Source organism: Aulostomus chinensis, chromosome 22 (genome assembly GCF_037954235.1).
Source record: "Aulostomus chinensis isolate RoL2024-O1b breed Wild chromosome 22, RoL_Achi_v1.0, whole genome shotgun sequence".
In the NCBI taxonomy this organism is placed as follows: Eukaryota; Metazoa; Chordata; class Actinopteri; order Syngnathiformes; family Aulostomidae; genus Aulostomus; species Aulostomus chinensis.
The window spans coordinates 2,228,046-2,250,035 of NC_141341.1; the positions used below are offsets into that span (position 1 = coordinate 2,228,046).

General features: G+C 49.2%; 1 protein-coding gene across 1 annotated transcript in view; it reads right to left on the reverse strand.

The window, feature by feature from the left end:
* Positions 1-21,990, reverse strand: part of grin2da (glutamate receptor, ionotropic, N-methyl D-aspartate 2D, a) — a 107,513-nt gene that overhangs the window by 61,497 nt on the left and 24,026 nt on the right. Inside the window, exon 7 of the mRNA XM_086193290.1 lies at positions 3,104-3,218. Within this exon, the coding sequence (XP_086049416.1) occupies positions 3,104-3,218 (115 nt within the window). The remainder of the gene's footprint in view (positions 1-3,103; positions 3,219-21,990) is intronic.

Sequence of the window (21,990 nt, forward strand, 5' to 3'; positions counted from 1 at the left end):
GAGTCAAAAAGTGGAGCCATGGTGGAGATTTAACAAATTAGCATCGTCCAAAATGCTCCATTATGAGGATTAAATGTGCTCATTTAATTTAAAAAGCCAGCTGCACTTTTAATGAGCTGATGTAGTGAAAAGATAAGCTGCTCAGCTCAGTAAAAGTACCACGTAATGTGTGGAGCCTGTCGATGAAGACCCCCATCAGTGGACCTCCAACAGTTCAGGACCATTTGTGACATTCACCAACACTCCGGTCCTTCCCATCGAGCCACCACGTAAAAAGAAGAGACGCACAAAGATTTACGCTCAGTTTCAAGAATCGTAACTTGTACTTCAGGCGCAGGCATGTGAACATTTGGTGCGTTAACAATCTAAGATGAGGAGGAACCTGACCTGAGGACCGGCTCCAGGAGTGAGAACCTCACGCTGATGTGCGTGGTGGTGGAAGATTCCACGCAGACAGCAGGAGAACATCTCAACTCCCCTCAGTCAGGAACGTGGAACCTCTGCTGGGTTCAGAGGGGTCTTTGTTTTCAGTTCAACACAACGATGATAGAGCAGCATGTGGTGCAGACAAGCTACCCTGCTAGCCACCCTGAAGAGGCTAAGCTAGAAACAACAGCCGCCTGATTGACAGACACACTCCAACAGCAGCCGATGCGTTGTGTTTTTAAAGCTGCGTCCTGGCGGTTCACCTGCTGAATCTCAGTAAACCCTGTAATTGCTGAACAACTCCACTGAAGCTGGAGATGTGAGGCAGTAAAACTCTTACTGCCACTTTAATCGCCCTGACATTTGGATTTTTGCGTTTTTATGGAGGCAGGAACAGAACAGAGCAGCAAATCATGATCTGGTTCTTGCTCAAGGACACTTGGACATGGTCACCAGGGGGAGTGAGGATCGCACCAGCAACCCTACTGTTGCTAGGCAGCCACTCCACCTCTGAGCCACGCCGCCCCCTTCAGTAAACACCATGAAACATTTGCATCGTTGTTTGTATTAAACAAAATACAACTTTACATTCTAAAGCTCCAAGTGGAGTTACATTTCTTTGAAACAGACTAGTCTATCTGGACGAGTTCCCCCGAGTCACTGGACCATCAGATAGAAAAGAACAGTTCTTCAGAGGAACAGCAGTTCTCTGTCTGCTTGCAGCCAGTTTTTCTTCCTCAGTTCCACAGAGAACAAGACAGAAGTTTCTCCCCGCTGTCAGTATCTCATCCTTCATTCAGCAAAATCCAATACAGTAGATGTGAGCAGAATCAGAAGAGGCCAGGAAACACTACCATGATTCCAGCTCATCGTGTAGTACTTCAGAGTACTCTAAGCTAGTAGTAGAAGTACAGGCTGAATAAGATGGCTGACAGTCTAAAAATAAACAAAGGAGAGGCTGCAGCAGCTCCTCCTCAGAGGTGACAACACTTTCATGTCAGGGTTTGTTCTTAAAGAATCTTTGCTAACTTTAGTATTTCCTCTGATCAGACTCTCGCCCTGAGGCGACTGATCTGCTGAAAACAAGAGCGGGTCAATATCAGATCAGGAGCTTTTTCAGATGCAAATATCTTACAGTTCGCTACCTTCTTATACCGAGTCCAGAGGGAGAGGGATTGTGCAGAAATGCAATGTTTTATCATGAACGATGGAAACTGAAGGAGGTTGTTAAAGAGCCGCACTGAAAGTACATCAAAGCTACGTTCACGCTGAAGGTTAATGTGCCTCAAGTCTGATTTTTTTTTTCACGACAGTGTGACCAACTCAGATCACATGGATGCTGATGTGTTCAAATCAGGTCTGGGGCATAAGTGGTCCTGAATCACAGATTAAGAATCAGCCTCAGTCTGAATAGTCAAATCAGAATTGACTCAGCGGGGCGAGTTAGCAAGGCTAGTAGCCAGCATGCTAGCTGAGGTCAGCACCGCCGTCAAAGCCAGCCTCACACATGCTCCTCCCCCTCCAGCTCAGATGTCTCCTGCAGAGCTTCGACATGAGAGATGCTGTCATTCATTTAAGAAACCAAAACTTAATGTCGCTAGCCCTCCCTGCCAGCTAGTATAGCATTAGCATTAGCAATAGCATGCCTAGCTACTAGCAAGTTGTTGAGGGTTTTTTCTGCGTTAGCTGTGAATCGTTTCTTTCTATTTGAATAAAAACTGCATTTCAGAAATGGAGGTAACCAGACAACAGTGGTTTGGTTGAGCCAGGCTCAGACCGTTGCAGCAGCAACTGCCAGACTGCTGCCACTTCCTCTCCCTTCGTGTTTATTCGCGGTTGGCAAACCAGCTGGTATGTGATGACTGCGTCGACTGGAACACAAGCTGCTGGATGTGACTTCCCTGTTATCGTCTGAGCAGTTTACAGACGTTCACACTGGACTCTGACGAAACGATAAATGTGAAACCTCAGATCTGAGAAGTGAGGCCTGCAGTGTGAACGGAGCTCAAATCCAACCCGAAGGTGCTGATCAAAGGTGCTGACCAGAGTTTGGTGTTACATTATTCATGGGAACTCCTGCTCCGGTGAGTCAGCCTGATTTGAACGGAGGTCCAACACATGGGAATTCTACTACGAGGGTCTCCAGACATCGATGAAGTTGACTTATTTATGAAATCCTCCTTAATCCACATTAATCTGACTCCTTTATTCTCAGAGCCAAGATAAAATACTCTACAGTTCTGCACCTTCAGAGGGAGGTCCACCTTTGACGGGGGGGGGGGGGGGGGCTTTTTTCTGTAAGTGGCTGGCTTTTTCCTTTTTGGTGACTGTACTGAATGAAGGGCTTCAAGTTGGCGGTGAACATAAAAGGTCAAGAGCAAATGGAACACAGCAGGAGAGAAGAAAAGGTTTACTTGTTTGTTTGTTTGTTTGTTTTTTTAGGTGGAAGGGAGGCGAGTGGAAAGAAGCCAGGGAGGGAAGAGCTTGTGTTCACTGTACCACCGCTACACCAGACGCCCGATGGCGAGGATCCTGGAGGGCCAGTTGGCTCTGGCTAACCAGGCTAGCAAACCAAATGACAGACTGGGGGGGGGGGGGTAATGAGAGAGGAGGGCATGTTTGATGGGGCGAGCAAATCACAGTTTAACTGCAGCATTGTAATGGTTTGTGCACTGACCTCCTCCCAGCCCCTCCCATTGGTGTAGGAGATGACATCCAGCAGCGGGTTGGACAGGTAGCCGTCACTGTTGAAGGAATAGTCCCGCCCACCAATAGAGATGTTGGTGAAGTACCTGAGAGGGGACACAGACGGGAGGACGGTGAGGTAGGAGTCAGTCTTGCACTTCACCTGAGGAACGTTGTCTGCTTCCTCTGCTTCTCCAACCTCAGTCGTGCCAAACTGAGGTTCTAAGTGTCAGTCTGCTCAAATTCTGTTTTTACCTCACAAGAAGACAACAGCGCACAGATCAGCAGGCCAGTCCCTGAGACAACGAGACACGGTGCTGCTCTCTGTAACAACCAGGTATTCTTCTCAATCACGTTTTAAACTCCCTGCCTTCTCTCTCGGTGGCGTTCCTGTCACCAGACATGCCTGGAGGACGGCATCGCTGCGACATGGCAACACACGAGGGACAAAAACAGAGCAAAGCAGACGAGCTGCTCAAACACGGTGACCAAAGGTCATTGTTTGATTAGCGATCGCAACGACCGTGGCCACGCTCAGCTTCCACGGCGGCTGTGTTCTTTCACACCACTGTGATGAAGACGCCTTAACAGCAGGAACGCAATCAGCACCCACTTAATTCAATCAGCCGATTTCCATGTGATGAGCGGGTTCAGGCTGCCGAGGTGAGACGGAAGAAGCAGAATGAGACGTTTAACGCTGAAAGATCGACGTTTCAGCCCACACACACACACACACACACACACACAAAATTCCTGCAGGAGCAGCTGAAAAAATACAGTTTGTAAAGAGCAGAGGAAAAACACTCAAACAATTTATGAAAATAAATGAGAAAAGAGAAAGAGAAAAGTTGAGGGAGGGAAAAATGATGCAAAGTAATCAAGGCTGTGGAGGGAAAGCTGAGACCTTCACTGCAGGGAGGCAACGTCAGGGATTCAGCGCCGAAGACAATTTCTGGTGAAATGACAGGAAATCACATTGTTGGGGTGAGGTGGGGGGTGGGGGGAGCAAAATGCACAATAATGTGTCCAACGTCTTTAGCTGCTTGATTCTGGAGTCAAACAACAGCAGGAGGTTAGAAATGGTGCAAGAGAGAGAGCGAGAAACAGAGAGAGCGAGAGGTGGGGGGGGGGGCTTTACCTTTGATGTTTTAATGAAACATCTACCTTAAAAGCATCTGTGAGAAATTACATCAAAGCTCCCTAATGAAGCTGATCCACGCGCGCGCACACGACCTCAGTGGCAGACACAACTGAAATGGCACTAAATCAACCGTAATGGGACTTCAAAGTTCTGACCTACAGAACCAGAGAGCGGCGACTCAAGAACTCATCCGTCAGACGTTCGCACCCGTCAGTCCCGGTTCTGGTGACGGATTCAACAGAGGTAGAGGAGCGTCGCGTTGACGCACAGCCAGAAGAAGAACTCAATCATTTCTTTAATGGGATAGCAGTGGATCTGCTTTCCTGGAACAGGTAGAACACGCGTGACACGCCCACTTATCAAAACCTGCACCTCCCCTCAAAATCGGAGGAACACGAGATGGCTAGCTCCTATAGAAGGAGGAGGCGGCCAGCACAGTGCGCAGTCAAGTAGGAGGTCAAAAAAGAGGAGGACAACCCGTATACGGAGGTGGAGGAATTGGAGTGCAGGAGGGAGCTGCCGATGGAACGTGGATGGGTGTCGTGGACATCCTGCAGCTGGCCGTTGCTGCGAACATCTCTCCTCTCGTCGCCATCGAAGCAGAGCTCAGTTCTCAAAGTGCTTTTGTGCTTCGGTGTGAACCTGAACGAGCTCCGAACATGTGGAATCAGAGGGTTGGACCAGGTGACGACTTGATGTGCCCAAGAACTGGATTCTTTCGGTCGGCCGTTTCATTCTTCAAAGACATACTCCTCTAACTGGCGGAGAGGAACCTCAGCCTCCTTACATTATGCTAATGCTACTCTTAATGCGAGACGTGGAATGCACTTCACCGCTGATGCGTGATGGATTCAGGAGGAATGCACGATGGTAGATTTCAATATTGTTGCTTCAAATAATCCGGAGAAGTGTTGGGAGGGTGCCGAGATGTGGAAATGACAACATTCCCCTCTTCCACATGCACATCAGGAATCTCCCAGAGGGTAGAGAGCTTGAACGCTAGCGTGAACTGGATTGCCTCCAGGTGTTAGTGATGTAAAATTCTTCTGGCATCAAATCAAAATCATCCCTTTAACCCCACAATCCATCAGGAGATGGGAGGAACAGCACAGAGAAACAGGCCATGATATCAGAGGAATATCAAGAAATCAATGTGCACGTAATCACCTCTGCCAGCAGCAGCTGGAATAAAGATCCATCCAGAACGTCCTGAGAACCCTAAATGGAACCTTGCTCAACATGCACCCTCCAGGGTGCTTTGACAAAAAGGCACTTGCTCTGCCTCCATTTCGTGACTGGAAAGTGTTTGTCAGAGGAGACCTGGAACTTGTTCCTCCAAGTGTCTGATGTTGGCTGACATCTGGGATGTCCCCCAGGACTCCAGTGTTTCTCTTCCACCTGGTTTTACCACAATGGGGGGGGGGGGATCAGCCGAGGTGGCAGAAGTCAGAAGCTGAACGCTGGCCACTGGCGGTCTGCAGCCCACACTCCCCTCTGCTCTCTCACCTCCTCCAACCTTCATTCTTCATGCCTCTGCTGCATCCCCCCAATCAACCATCTCTTGATTTCCCCCCTGCGGAAGGTAGAGTTCAGCACAGAGGGGCTCAGAAACAGAGGTGACAGCACCAGCAGGAGCGTGAGGGAGGGAGGGAGGGAGAGAGTGAAGACGACCAGGAGCAGGGAGAGAGAGGGAGAGAGACAGGGAGAGAGAGAGAGAGAGAGAGAGAGGGAAGGAGAGGGAGAGAGAGAGAGGGAAGGAGAGGGAGAGAGACAGGGAGAGAGAGAGAAGGAGGGAGAGAGAGAGGGAGGGAGAGAGAGTGAAGACGACCAGGAGCAGAGAGAGAGGGAGAGAGAGACAGGGAGAGGGAGAGAGAGAGAGGGAGAGAGAGAGAGAGGGAAGGAGAGGGAGAGAGAGAGAGAGAGGGAGGGAGGGACAGAGGGAGGGAGAAAGAGAGTGAAGACGACCAGGAGCAGAGAGAGAGAGAGAGGGAGAGAGACAGGGAGAGAGAGAGAGGGAAGGAGAGGGAGCGAGAGAGAGGGAGAGAGAGAGAGGGAAGGAGAGGGAGAGAGACAGGGAGAGAAGGAGGGAGAGAGAGAGGGAGGGAGAGAGAGAGTGAAGACGACCAGGACCAGAGAGAGAGGGAGAGAGAGACAGGGAAAGAGACAGAGGGAAGGAGAGGGAGAGAGAGAGAGAGGGAGGGAGGGACAGAGAGAGAGAGTGAAGGAGAGGGAGAGAGACAGGGTGAGAGAGAGAGGAGGGAGAGAGAGAGGGAGGGAGAGAGAGAGTGAAGACGACCAGGAGCAGAGAGAGAGGGAGAGAGAGACAGGGAGAGGGAGAGAGGGAAGGAGAGGGAGAGAGAGACAGGGAGAGAGAGAGAGAGAGGGAAGGAGAGGGAGAGAGAGAGAGAGGGAGGGAGGGACAGAGAGAGAGAATGAAGACGACCAGGAGCAGAGAGAGAGAGAGGGAGAGGGAGAGAGACAGCGAAGGAGAGTGAGAGGGAGGGAGGGAGAGAGAGAGAGCGAAGACGACCAGGAGCAGAGAGAGACAGACGAGTGTACAACAGCTCGAGGAGACGCGCAGGCCGGCAGTCACTGAGGCGTTGGCTCATCCACCTGCTGCAGATCTACGGCGTTGTGATGTGAATTCCACCAACATCCGTTTCTCCTGAAGCGGGAGGAGGAAGGGCCTGAGACAACCCTGGAATTCTCTGGCAAGATGATGCACTGAGAGTGAAATATCTGTTTCATTTTGGTTTATTGAAGTTTGCTAACTTTGTGTCAGAAGGCTGAAAGTTTTCGGCTTCAAGGTAACGCTGGAAGCTTCTACCTGTGAGTTCTGCTCTGCTGGGTAGCCTGGTGATGAAAGACGCTTCGTTTATCATCTTTGTAGTTTTCAAATATAAACACAGAACTACAAACCTGGGTCGTACCAACGAGTCTTGTGGGACGATTCACTCGTGTGTGACACAAGAACCTGAGTGAGGGAATCACGACTACATCAAGGCTCTGGGTTTGAGCCCCTTCAGAGATCACGCGCCTTCTGTTTCAAATCCATACATTCTCTTTCATCCATGCAGCCTCCGCGTCTTCATCATCCTCATCATCCTCATCGGCAGCAGTGCGGCTCATGTCAGGATGTCTGAGTTTCTACTGAACTATTTTTCCATTAAATGTTTGATCACATAATGAAGAAACTGAAATGAGTTTCTAGGACTTCCCACTCATCACTCAAGTCTTCTTCTGATTCTTGGAGAGCAAAATTCAAATGCAGCTTGAGGAAACATTAAATTACTCCTGAAGAATGAAGTCCTTTTTTGTTGTGCCATCCGTCTTCTTCAGCTGAGTTGTTTCCTCTGAGGAGGTCCTGGACGACACCAGCATCTCCAGAGACGCGGAGCTGCTGCAGAGCTGCAGGAACATCCAACACTAATTCACAGTGTCGGCCCTGGAAGCACCACACCGGAGATGAAGTACTGACACCACGCCTCAGTATCCATGCTCCAATTTGAGAGTGTCACTTCTGTGGCCAGCAGTGGTGCAGGCACACACACACACACACACACACACACACACACACACTTAGAAGCAGGAAGCAGGCTAACAAGAGGGACCACAGCAGAACAACAAACCGGTTCCACCAGGACGTTCCTCAGCTGCACGAGGACCAACAACGGCCGTCTTCCATCGATCACGAACGAGGCCGAATTCACTTCCATCAGATGTCAGACGCTGGTCACTGAACAGCAACCAAGGAGGTCAAACCCTGCAGAGACGCGAGGGAACTCCGGCGAAACCGACACAGCCGCCCGAACAGGAAGCTCCCTGAGGAACCTTTTGGGACTTTATGGAGCAGGAGAGCAACGATACGGCGGAGACACATTTGATATCTTGAGACTTTCAGGTGAGGAAGAGACAAGGCAGCGAGCAGAGACGGACCAGGGTCTGACTCAGGGATCAACGCTGGCTCAGCCCTCCAAATCCACCCTGGCCGGAGCTCCAGGAAGTACGCTCAGCAAAGCCTGGTCTGACTTTCCTGAGTTTATTCTTCCAGTCAGGGTCAAGCGTTCCTCATCATTCCGTCCCTCGTGGCCGGTGAGGGAGCCTGAACTTCACGTTCAACCGGGCGAGTTTGAGGTTTTTCATCCTGACAAGACGTATTTTTGTGTTTATGGAAGACTGAAGGGAGGGTTTTAGTCCAGAATGTGACAACACATCTACATTTTGATGCCGTCTCTATGTTTCGGTCCCCGTCTGAGAACCTCCACCCGCTGCCTGCAGGTCATCAGCTGAAATCACAGCCCAGGCTTCCTCCAGGCTGCAGATTCTCACTCAGAACCGCTCCTTCTGAGGAATTCAGTGGAACGGCAACATCCAGGGTGACTCTGGAAGAAGAGAAATCTCCCGTTTCAGACAAAAGCAGCTTCTCAAAAGCCGATGTAAGGATGGGAAATATTAGTCAGCAGATGTTCTACGGAGGCGCGTCCACCACTCACTGTCTCCTTGCACCAACATTACAGCGCAGGCTTCCACATACACGAATCCAGGCGGTATCCTGGTAACCGTTACGTCCACATTAGCATATATGTGACTTTCAGGTGGTGAAGTGGAACGTAAGGTCAGGGGGGTCACGCTGGCAGAGCACACGGCCACTGTTCTTCAATCCTTGTATCCCTGCTGGAGGTAGAAGCCGTCTGCTGATGACTGCATGCAGCCCAGTGGCGCTACAGTGTCGATGAAGTATTCATACACAATGATGGAGGTAATAATATGCATTAAAAAGAGGCGTGGCCTATATTTCCAGTCTAGTACAAATATCTGGCATTGAGCAGGAGTCTGACCTGACGCAGTTTGTAGTATAAAAACATGGAATTTCTCATTAAATTGTAAATATAAAATTTAGGATATAGGATGGCAGCGCGGTGGAGCAGTGGTCCTCACTGTGGCCCCCCAGCAAGAAGGTTGTGGGTGGAGCCCCGGCTGCAGCACGGGATCTTTCTGGGTGAGTCTCCATGTTCTCCCTGTTCCTGCTGGGTTCTCTCTGGTACTCCAGCTTCCTCCACAGTCCAAAGACATCAAGAGGGACCAGGTTAATCCAGACTCTAAATTGACCGTAGGCGTGGCTGGGAGAGCCAATGGTTGTCTGTCTCTATGTGTTGGCCCTGCCATGGACTGGTGACCTGTCCAGGGGGAAGGCTGCTGGGATAGGCTCCACCCCCACCACCCTCAACAGGAGAAGAGGGGGAACATGGAGGGATGGATAGAAAATATAGGAAGCAATAAAACTACATTTAAAAAACAATGGATTTCGCTCTAAAATATCACATGAAATTTGTCCGATAATTCAAGTAAAGAACAAAAACCACCATGTTTGGTGGCGGAGGAAGTCCCAACCAAGAACTACCTCTAAGTTCAGGTGGGACCTGAGTAGACTCAACAGGCTCGTCACCGAGTCAGAGCAACTGCTGCTGCTCTCTGATTGGACGACAGCCCTCTCAGCTTCATTTGTCCTGACCAATCAGACGGAGTTCCATCAGTTTTTCACGCAATGCTGGGAGGAAGAATCATGTGACTGCTGGAAGACTAGACAGGAGGAGACGAACGACAGACGCAAGGCAGAGGAATGATAGAGTGGGAGGTGTGTGTGTGTGTGTGTGTGTGTGTGTGTGCCTAAGCCTGAATTTTTGATGTGGAGTGTGTAATAATGGTTTACAGCCCAACTCAAATAAGCACCAAACATCTTGGCTGCTGCTGCTGCTGCTGCTGTGTGTGTGTGTGTGTGTGTGTGTGTGTGTGTGTGTGTGTGTGTGTTTATCAGTAGAAACACTCAGCCTCTTTGCCGGCTGTCGTGGGAAAGCTTTCTGCATTACCATGACAACTTCTTCAAAAGTAAAAGAGAAAAAAATAGAGAGAGACAGGAGCTGTGGAGGGAGGGATAAAAAGAAAGAGAGTGATGGATGGAGAGAGTGAGAGAGAGTGTGAGAGTGAGTTAATGATCACGAGCCTTTTCATGCTTCATATAATGAAAGAGCTGGATTTGTCAGCCCCCCATCGCTCTTCATCTCTCTCTCTTGAACAAATGTGCTTCATTTTGCGGGGCTTTACAGCTGAAGCCTGCATCCCTGAGCTCAGGACAACAAACACACGGGAGAAAAGGGTTGGGTCAAAGTTGGAGAACATAAAAACGTCTCCATGGGGAAGTTCCATCAACCCTGGACAGGCTCGGTCTCACGCCCCCCCAGAAATGGCGTTCATGCCACATTGAAACTCAACACTAAATCAGCGATTCCACCTTCCTTCATGTTTCAGGGACTTTCAGGTTATCGCGTCGTATCACACGTCTTCATCTGAGTTCTTCCTAGACGTGGAACAAGCGTGTTCTCCTTCAGGCTGCTGGGCGCTCTTTTGTTGCTCTGCTGGTGGTCTGCTTTTGTTGTCTTTCTATATTTTCGGTCCAATTTGCCTGTTTTTTTCTTTTATGTTGTGTATCATTAGGTTTTTGTGGTATTGTTAGTGCTGCTCGGTGTATTTAATACTACATTAATACGGTGTATTTAATACTACATTAATACGGTGTATTTAATACTACATTAATATCATGGACTCCTTCTCTCTTTTCTTTCAGTCTCCGTGGTTCCCTCTGCTTCCATTTTTCAATTTCGCCTTCTTCTAAGAGTAAATAAATAAATGAATGAACGAAGAAAATAAATAGGTGAAGACCGGCTGCAGCGAACACTCAACGGCTTTCATCAGCCCCCCCCCCCCCCGCTGCTTTCTCACTCTTATTGACGAAGATGATTCATAGTTCATCACTTCGCGTCCCGTCCAGTGGAGAGAGAGAGAGAGAGAGAGAGAGAGAGAGAGAGACCTTGGGCTAAACGACAACACAAATGAAAGACTTGTGAACGGTCTGTGTTTGTGTGTGTGTGTGTGTGGGGGGGGGGGGGGGGGGTCAGCGGGGGCACCACTCTACTGTGACTCACATTCTGCCGTGAAGACGACAGGAACCCAAGTCCCTTTCATGTAATTTCACGAATCACTGCAAAATCTTTTGGGGGTTCACCCTGGACAGGTCACCAGTCCATGGCAGGGCCAACACATAGAGACAGACAACCATTGGCTCTCCCAGCCACGCCTACGGTCAATTTAGAGTCTGGATTAACCTGGTCCCTCTTGATGTCTTTGGACTGTGGAGGAAGCTGGAGTACCAGAGAGAACCCAGCAGGAACAGGGAGAACATGGAGACTCACCCAGAAAGACCCCGTGCTGCAGCCGGGGCTCCACCCACAACCTTGCTGGGGGGCCACAGGGAGGACCACTGCTCCACTGGGCCGCCCTGAGTCCAAATCTTAAAAACTAAAAATCCAAATGGGTCCAGATGGGGCGCTGACACACCAGACAGTTCAAGAACACCTGGTCGCTGCTGTTCTTTCAAGCTCAGCAAAAGCATGTTCCCTCCCCGGTGCCTTTCCAAGGTCTCCTGATCCTGTCAGACCAGGAGCTGCTGCACCACCACCTTGGAATCTTGTTCTTAAAATACAGCACTGATCGAGTGGACAGGGACGGCACATTGATGTGAAAAGAAAAGTGCTTTTATTTCAAAATCCATAACTCAAGGATTTCAAGGCGTCCAGAGAGACCTTGGTCATGGGCAAAGATCAAATGGTTCCTGCACAGAGATGCACCGCTGCGAGCCGGGCCGTTCTGCGCTGATGCGACAGTGAAGAACAATCAATGTGATTAAAGATGCTCATGACTCATCAATGAACTGAAGGCATGAGAAGGGAGAACATTACAAAAATCACACAGACGTGTTGAATGAGAGGAATGCGCCCCTGCCCCATGTTTCTGGTCCGTGGCTGAATAATTATTTCATGCATTGGACTCAAGAGCAGATCGAGGATAAAACAAACCCTGCTGACAAACAGGGAATTATTCATCCAGCGGGGCTTTGATTCCTCGGCGTCGGGAAGCCAAACGTGTTTGGCTTTTTCAAACAAGACAGAAATAGTCAGCGCATCAGTGGAAACTCACTTCAGTCACTGCTGTTACTTTCTGATCTCAATCTCTTTTCTATTGTCCACTCACCCCCCCCCCATACCCTTTATTTCTCCCACCCCCACCCCCCCATCTCTTGCACGTTTCCCTTCCTTCATTTTATCTCTGGTCTATCAATCTCCCGCTTTCTCTCCGTCTTCTCTCTCTCTCTCTCTCTCTCTCTCTCGCCCCACTGGGGTTGTCATGGTGATGTGTTCTGCTTGGCATTACATGTGTTTTCGTTAATGCTTTACATGGTCGAGGCTAAACATCAACAAGGCAGCAGAGGCGGTGGAATCCAGCTCTCTGATGCTCTGACAGTGACAGGGATGGAAGTGAAGACATCAAAGGATGAAAGGACTCTATAGTTTCTCTGTAATCTGGTGGATTAAAGCGGGGGCCAACGGTGCGGTGAAGTCATTGCAGGTGTATCAACACCTGTAACAGATTTCCTTTGGATGCCTACAGCTGTAAGAATAAAACAGCCTGGAAGAGTCAGTCCTCCTCCTCTCATCCTGAACATTGGCGTGGAATGTTTGTTGTACTCTCAATCCTGGTCTCAATCCTTGAACGCTAATCTAGTACCCTAAACTACAAAAGCCGCACCAGTTATGACAGAAATGTTCCACTAAAACAGTGCAGGTCTGGATAGAACACTGTCTGGGCCGGTGCCTGAGCCGTGGGCTCCCCCTAGGCCATTTCTGCATTAACTGCACTCACAGCTATTCTGCTAACACCACTTTGAGCCAAGGACTGCGTTCTGCCGGCGGCATCATCAACTATGAGAACCCTTCAGGAGCAAAACCGCCGGTCCCCTTATCATCCCCTAGTGGTTTCTCCAGGAGTTCCAGGCGTAACTGCAGCTAGCCACAGCAACGCCACAGCAAAGGGGTGCCTGCACGTCGGCTCCCTCCGGTCTCCAGGATGACGACTGCCAAGAATGAACCCGAAGCACAGACACCATTCCAAGAGGGAAGAGACCTGCCGCAGACGGTCCCTTCTCCTTCCCAGTGGGTTGCTGGACAATGACAGGAACTGAGTCTGTCAGCACTTTTAGTGGGCGCAAGTTGATGGTGGCCAGTTGCCCCACTGGATTACATCTGGGGAGGCCGGCTGCTCCGGTCTTGCGCCATGATTGTTTCTATGTGTCACTTAGACAGAAAATCTAGGGCAAAATTTACAGCCAGAAGATGTTTGATGGCCAACACTGCTGCTCTCGGCCGGTCGGTGCGGAGACATTTTTATGCTGCTGGAATTACAGAACATGTGACGTGTTGAACACAGGAATTCAGACATGATTTTGGTTGGTCACATGTCCAACGTGGTGGGGTACAACACCCCCTGCACTGTTCTTCTTTTAAGGAGAAAGAAACAAAATCGATGGGGGGGGGGGGGGGCAAGAAGGGCAAGAACAAGAAGAAGGCACAAACTAAGAGGAGCGACGAGGGAAACAAGAAGTGATGGATTGGCAGGACAGAGACAATTAAAGAGGGAGAGGAAGATGGTGGTGGAGGAGGAGAGAACAAGGGGGGTGCTGGGTGGAGGAGAAGAGTCGCTATTTCAACATCAAACAACATCGTGGGGGAATTTAATGTTCCTTTTACGGCTCCATTTGCATGTTTATAAGCAGGAGTGGCAGCTCTTGCATTAGAAACACACACACACACACACACACACACACTTGCACTTCCCTCATCATGCTGATGTGACTGCCTTCATTAGCACTGATAGGACAGGTCGCAGCAAGGATGCCCGGGGGGAGTGTGTGTGTGTGTGTGTGTGTGTGTGTGTGTGTGTGAGAGTTGTTAGCAGAAGTCAGAGAGCCCGAGGAGGTGCGTTCACCACTACAAACAACTGGTATCTTAGCATGCGGCCATGAGTCCGGTGCTCATCGGCAGCTCGTGGTCTTTGCTCCTCGACAGCAGCGAGCAGGTGAAGCCCCATGAAACACACGCGTCTCTCGCTGGCTAAATAAGGTGTCAGGTGATCAACGCCACTCAGGGGAACGCCGTTTTTGTTCCTGCAGGTTCAGAGTCAACTGCACCCTTGGGGGGGGGGGGGGGGGGTGTCAGGAATGCCGAGAGATCTCAGATGAAAGATGAAGAAGACGTGTTTCCTACCGACGGAGGCTTTTAACCAACGTGTCGGCGCTGGACGCTGTGGTCCGATGTGACATCGACAGCTGGAAGGATTCTGGTGCTGAATGAGCCCAACAAGCAGCAACAGAACAACTGAGTTCTTCCTCTTTGCAACCACAAGTTACTGGATTTGTTTTTGGCAGATTTGCTCAAAGGCATTATCCGTATGAAAATACAGTCATGTGACGCTCCAAAACCTTTGGGAAAGCCCTTAAATTATACCTCAATGACAAGTAGGACCGTCCCCATCACAGCCATTTGAGTACCTGCACTGGTTGTTGCTTTCAGATCCAAACTATTTCAAAAGTGCCGACATTTTCCTTCGCTCGAGGTGTCATATCTCTATATATAGATATCTAGATATCTATATATAGAGATACACACACACACACACACACACAGACTTTTTGTGCCATATCACTGCGAATCTGCACTGTAAACTGTTTGAAGTCTGGGGTCTCAGTTCGGTTCAGGATCATCTGCTTGTGATCCCCTCTTCTGAAGATCCTCTTGGTTCGCCCTCCTCCTCGTTTCCTCTCCTCCTACCTGGCATCACGCATTCGATCCCGGGATCAATCATCCACTTTACAACCAAAGAGATGCATCGGATGCCTTTGAGGCTGTGGCATCCTCAGCAGCCCAGATAGGAGACAGAGATGGGCTGCAGAGGAGAGAGATGGATGGATGGACGGAGCACCGGGGAGGGAGGGAGATTTAATAAGCAAGAAGGGAGGAATGAAAAATGAAGAAGTGGAAGGGAGAGAACGAGTGGGGGGGCAGATTTGTATATGAATGGGAGAGAAATTGATGGAGAATGAGTGACTGGCTGCTTGATTGAATCACAGACTGAGTGACGCACTGAGAGATGGATGACTGTTGGGATGAATGCAGGATTCAGCACATCGATGAAAGAGTCATTATTACCGATTCATAAAAACACTGAGCTCTGATTTTAGTCACTTTCTTTTAAACGACGGTCAGAACAAGAGAAGACGGAGGCTTATTTTTTTTATCAGAGTATCGGATGCGAGTCTTCCACGGCATCTTCTCCTCTGATGGCTCTGCGTGCTCACCTTGGGAATCTAAAATAATCCAGATTAGCGGCGTTGCACATTTGCAGATCCCAGCAACAAACTTGGTGTGACGTTACCAAAAAATATTAAGAGAAGAAAAGAAAACTTCCAATATTTCATGAACTTGTATTTTCTCTTAAAAGATCCCTGCAGTCATCACACGCTAGATCAAGAGTCTCGGGGGGGGAACTGTCCAGGGCCATTCGCAGTCACGGGGAAGTCAATGGGATTCTCTGTTCTGGAGGAGTTCTTCTGTAGTTCCAAGGAAACGGGGCAGATCTTTCAAGCTGGAACCCGGACGATGAGGCTCCATCCTGAAGCTCTGCTGAGCCACGCTGAGTATGAAGACGACGAACCATTTTTTATTGTAGATACGACAATGATCAGGTAATGAAATGATTACCAAATAGATCCCAAAGTGGAAGCAGGCTGCAGACAAAGGACTGAGTTTGCTCCCTGCCGATTTATTTCAGTTCACTGAGAGAAAAGCAGGAATGACATAAGGTTTATTGAACGAGAGGCGAAGTACATAACGAAGCCCGGAACATTCCTGAGCTCCAGCGTGTCACTGACAGGCCCCGTTCTGCACGTGAATGTGAATTCTTTTACGGCGAGGGGCCGTAAATGAAAAAGAAGAAAGACTCACAAACAACTGAATGCTCATAAAAAGACCCTGCACTTGAACAATAACCTTTGTGTTTGTGTCCGACCTACAGGGAGAGTGGAGGGGGGATGGAGAGGCGTATCCTTTGGAAGCTCGTCACATAATTGGTCAGAGCAGATTAGCAGAATAAGCACTGGAGCAGCCATTACCTCCGGCAGAACCATTAACAAAGCTATGGAATAATTATGCACTAAAGTCAACCCTGCTTCTTTAAACCCCGAAGCACATAGCACCAGGGCCTGGCCCCCTCCCTGGCTGTGCAGCTCGGAATAAATCAGCGTGAGTGTTGAGGGCGGCAGTCACGGAACTGGGACTGGATTCCCGGAGACACAGCACACGTATGTTTAAGAACATGCAGAGTCGCTGCCGACAGCCGGAGGAGGGAAAGCAAAAATTAGGACTGGGGACTCAACATCCTAACCCTGAATGAACCCAATCGCATGTTTCAGAACTCAATGAGACACAACTGAGACGGAGACGCCGGGAGATCGGGAAGCGCTGAAGGAGCCGCCAACTGCTGCTCACTCTCGGTTACCGCGGCGACATTCAAGCTTTCTCAGATGCTGACGATGGAGACTTCTCAGAATGAGAACATGCTGTTACCCACCTGGGCCAAAAAACACTGGGTTGACGAGCACAGTTGCTACTGTCCTTGTCCCAAGAAAGAAAACTCAATAAAAAGATTTACTGAGGTGAATTTGTCTGCCTCCAGAACAGAAGGTGGCAGTGCGTCCCTGAACAGCTGGCGGCAACGTTTGCACGACATAGCAAACAAGCTAGCATGTAGCGTCCCCGTCTCTTGGCACGTTTAAACTCAACTATCATTCGGGTCCTGGGACCACCAACTGTTCAGTGCATCGTTGAGTCCCAGTGGACATTTGAGCCAAAAAAGAAAGACATTTCCTGAGGTAGTTTTACAAATATAACATGAAGAAGAATGGGTCTGCTCTGACCGACGCCTCTGACCTTCAGCTGTCGCTGCTACACAAACGTCTGAATTAAACGGCGCCGTTGCCTCTTCTGTCCAGAAGCATGCTGCTATCTCCTGAACAGCCACCTGGACGATACCCGCTTGACTGACAGCAGCGGGACGCTTGGGACCCGCTGAGAACACACACCCGTCTGAGTGAACGCCTCCACGACCACATGATTGAGCTGCGGAGGCCAGCGGGACCGGCACAGGCCCTCAGACCGGCAGGATGGCATGACAATATGTTGCTAAGGTAATGACATGGTTTAGCTCACTATGCTAATAGAACATTAGCATATCACCCTTCTGCAGAACAGCTTTACAGCAGTATTTTGCACTGTTAATGAAACAGATGATTCATATAAATGACGTTGTTTGCTGGCTTCACGAGGGAGATATTTACTTTACCTGCAACTGAACGGAGTTATTTGTTTGTTCCCATTTTGGACGATTCAGCCGCTCAGTCACAAATACAAGAAGAGACCAACGTCTCGACTGTTCTTAACGCCACGCACCGACTTAGCTGCATTCGTGGGTGAAGTAAGAGACCGTTCAATATTGAGGTCGTTGTGTTTAACATGGCTCGAGGAGGGTTTTCGTCGCCGCTGTTGCAGGATGTGCTCGCTGCTGGAGAATTGTTGGGTGTAAATTCATTGAAGGAGTGAGGCACTGGACCTGCTCTTCCAGTGACGTGTCATGAGAGAACTTTGGTTGCGATTTAGTGCTATATAATAATAATAATAATAATAATAATAATAAATTGACTTGACGACTTTAATATAGCAAAAAGCTGGCGATGACGTATACATGACCATCACACACTCATGCCGCCGTACAGAGACAGGTGTCATTATACTCTGCTTCAATGTTTTAATACATGTCATCATCAAAGAAAAAAAGAGAGAGAGAGTGAAAGGGAGAGTGAGCCGAGGAGGAAGAACCCCAGGAGAGGGAGGAAAGGTGTCGGAGCTTATATGAATGTGCGCGTGAGTCAGAACCCTCGCCGAGAGGGAAGACGAGCGGACACCAGGCCAGGAAACACGGCAGATGGAGGCTGACACGCAGACATATTGATGAGCAACCAGGGAAGGTGTGAGAGAGCGACGGCGGCATCTTGTTACCTGCCAGCCGCCGTACCTGTCGACATCATACACGATGACAGGAGCCGTAAAAGGAGCCTCTTTATGTATCAGAAACAACGTGCAATTCAAAATGAGAAAACCCAAATTAAGCTCTTTGTTGCACTCCAGGGAATTTCTAATTCATTTGAACGTAATTTGAGGGCTCCAGCCCTCAAAATAATCAACTGATGTAATCGTTTCTGTCAGCTGAGTCACTGCGAGGAGTTAATCACTCCCAGTGATGAATCACTTCTTTACGGACACAAATATCACTCTTATCACTCCGCTGTTGAATTAAAAAACATTTCAATGAAAGTGAAATTTAATAAGAGCTGGTGGTCCAAGACAGCGGCCAAAGGTCTCCTCCCTGCGCGACGATGTCATCAAACATGAGCATTTAAGGGTTTTGGGGATCAGAACTTTGGTTTCCAGGATTTATAGCAGGAAATTAAATGATTTCTGAAGTTTGAGAGGGAGAGGACAAAGAGACGGCGGGAGAGAGGGAGAAGGAGGGGGAGAGAGGCAGAATTTTCTGGCTCTGCTGAATGAATTTTGCTATCAAAGATCCCGGTGATATGGCCATTTAACAGAAATGAGACAGAGCGAGCAGGCGGCGACACTCCTCCGGTCCAGATGAGCAGTCAGTCCCCCCCGAGGGGCTTGAGGTGACTGGCTCTGACTCCCCTCCACCGCCTCCCCAGCTCCTTCTGTCTTATCTCTTTCCTTACTCTAACTTCTTTCCTCCTCCCCTCTTCCTTCTTTCAGGCATCTTCTGCTCTACGTTTTCCTTTTCTGTGCTTCTACATTTGAGATAATACTCTATTACTCCGGTCCTGAGAGAATTACCAGTATTCTCACCGTGTCTAATACTTCATTGCGTCCTCTCGTCTCGCTGTCCCTCTGGTTACTGACTCAGTCCAACTCTGGATGTCTGGGTCTAACTCCCGCTTTGAAGAAATCCATGGAAGACTAGAACTACAAGTGGATCTGAGTCCAACCACTTCTACGTTTACTTAATGGACGAAGTAACAAGGGGAACCGTAAGTCTGGGACGCTGCAGACCGTGGACGCAGACGACCTGAGACTCCTGCTTTTGATGCTGTCTCGAAATACGGTGAAGCTAACGTTAGCACTCCTGTAAATTAACTTTTCAACAAAGAATTAGTAGCTGATGTTAGCTTGTGTTACGGTACGTTAGCTTGTGTTAGCTTCGTTAGCTTTGGTAAGCTTGCGTCAGCTTATGTGAGCTTGTGTTCGAATACGTTCCAACTGATGTCAGCCAGACAAACTGAGAGAGACAATACAGTAACGTAGCAACGACACAATGCAGTGAATAAATCTATTCTTCCTCGTTCATGGAGTCTAAAGGAGCTGCCACTGTCACTGGCTGAGTGTTCCGTCTCAGTCAGTGTTTGGAGTTCCACTTTGTTGTTCGTGTTGTAGGCCATGTGCTCATTTATTTCATCATACGAGCAGTTTTACTCTCCTGCTGGTGTCCTTTAATCTGATGGCTGGAAGCAGCAGGATGATTCCAGAGCAGACCGCCACCAAATCACCACCACCACCATCATCACCATCATCATCATCATCCCTGCCATCTCCCGCTCACATTCACCCTCTTCTCTCCTCTCTCATCCCTCCCCCTCTTCCACATCCCTCCCTCTCCTCCACATCCCTCCATCTCCGCCTGGCAAACCTCCATCTCACACATTTCCTGTCTTCCTGTGCAAACGTTCCCTCCTCTTCCTATGTCTGTGCATCCTGGTATTTGTGTTGCCAGGGTCTGTACACACCAACAGCTGGTTGCTCAGTGGATTTCTGGCTCTTCGTTGACAGCAGTCATGCAGCTATGATGGTGTTTTACACAGTTTTGTTAAATACAAACTGTCAGAACACACCAAGACGGAAACAGTGACTGATGGAGACTTTTACGAGGCCTAAACTGACGATGGTCTCCGCTGACTTGTCCTGAATCTGCACGCATCTTTTAATTGAAGACAAAGTGACACCCGTGTGTGTTGTTCCGCTCTGTTCATGTAAAAGTGTTTTTGTGCTCCAGCCAAAAAACACAATGGAGAACCTCACACGATCTCTGTATTTCAGAACCATGAATTCAAACAAAGAGTAATGGTACGTCTTTGATTAACTGAATAATCAGGCTAGCATACATTCTCTCTGCTTGTCCCTCATGTAACATTAACTTGACCCTGCAGCAGACACACAGGTATTCATCAGCTCCAGTTGGTATCGATGGGAACACAGTACCAGTTATGCAGGCCGGCGTCTGGTGCTTCTGCCCTCAGACCCAACCAAGACAGCTGGAGCTGCACCATCAATGACGTACATGAAGACAACCAAAGCCTGTCACCTCCGTCTGTGACTCATGCTCACTTTTTTTTCTGAAATAGGAAATGATGAGCCGCTACAGAGACATTCGTGCCAGCGGGAAACCTCAACATGATCCCCCCACGAAAGGACTGAAACAAGCAACATCAGTCTGGCCAGACACTGCTAGCATGCTACATCCACTTGCAGCTTCTGTTCACTGGACAGCCTGGCTCATACTCCCCATCGCCAACATCCCCCAAGCAGGACCACCAAGCCTGCAGCCGCTAGCTCAGAAGTCGCTGTTGGGGTTTGACATGTCAGCTGTGGTGCACCTGGACGAGCAGCAATCAGCTGCTCCGCCATTGCCTCACTCACCAGGACATGGGTGACCTCGGCGTCCAGCCTACTAGCGCCACCCTCAGCTCAGAAGCCTTTCCTACAACTCCACAGCTTCTACTGGTGAAACACCAGAAGAAGCTGTGGAGTCATCCCAATCAATGCGGTGTGTGTGTGTGTGTGTGTGTGTGTAAGTGCTGTCCATCTATAAAAGAAGACCGTGATGATTCTCAGCATCTTTTGACGGCGGATCAGTTAGAAATGTCTCGGGGAGGAATGGAACAAAGAGGAGGCAGCAAGCTGTTGGATGAGGAGCTGCAGGCGACAGGTTGAACACCTCCGACTCCGTCCACCACGTCATGCTGATTCACACACACTCGCTGCGTGCAGCTTACATCACACCACTGCTGCATTGTTGCACTTCCACCACACAATGATGGAAACAGGCCAATTGTTACATGACTTCTCTATCAAATGGCAACTAGAATTCGAGCACGAGTCGTATCAACCTGCTGTTCCCACCGGTGGCTACAGGTGTCGCCACCTGCTGTAATCTTGAACGAGTTTCTTCCTCCATTATGAAAAAAAACCTGTAAGTACTTCCCAATTTTCTCTGTGTTCTACATTTAGCTTTTTTGAAGAAGTCTTCACATTCAGTGACATCAGGCCAACAGCACAGATGTTTACAACGGTTCTGTGGTATTTGGAGTTCGATTCTAAACTTAAACTTTGAAGCAGGAGTGTTCATGGGTAAAAAGTAGAGACTCAAATCTGCTCGCCGCCTCCAGCTTCTCACCACCCTGAAACACGCTGAGCAGCTCAGTTCCTCCAACCACGCTGAGGGTAGCAGCTAAACGGCGCTTTACTCTTCATCAAAGCAACCTGAACTGCCACGGTTGCTGCGCCGCTTGGACATTGGACATTGTGCTATTTTGAAAATCTTGTGGGCTCTCTGACCTTTTTTGCAATGTACAAGTGGACCGACGTGACCGAGCCAGGTTTGTTCCCCTTCCTGAGGGTTAAAGAGGCAGAGAGAACGCGCGGCTCGGCCTTCGTCCCTCTGGAGGACATTCA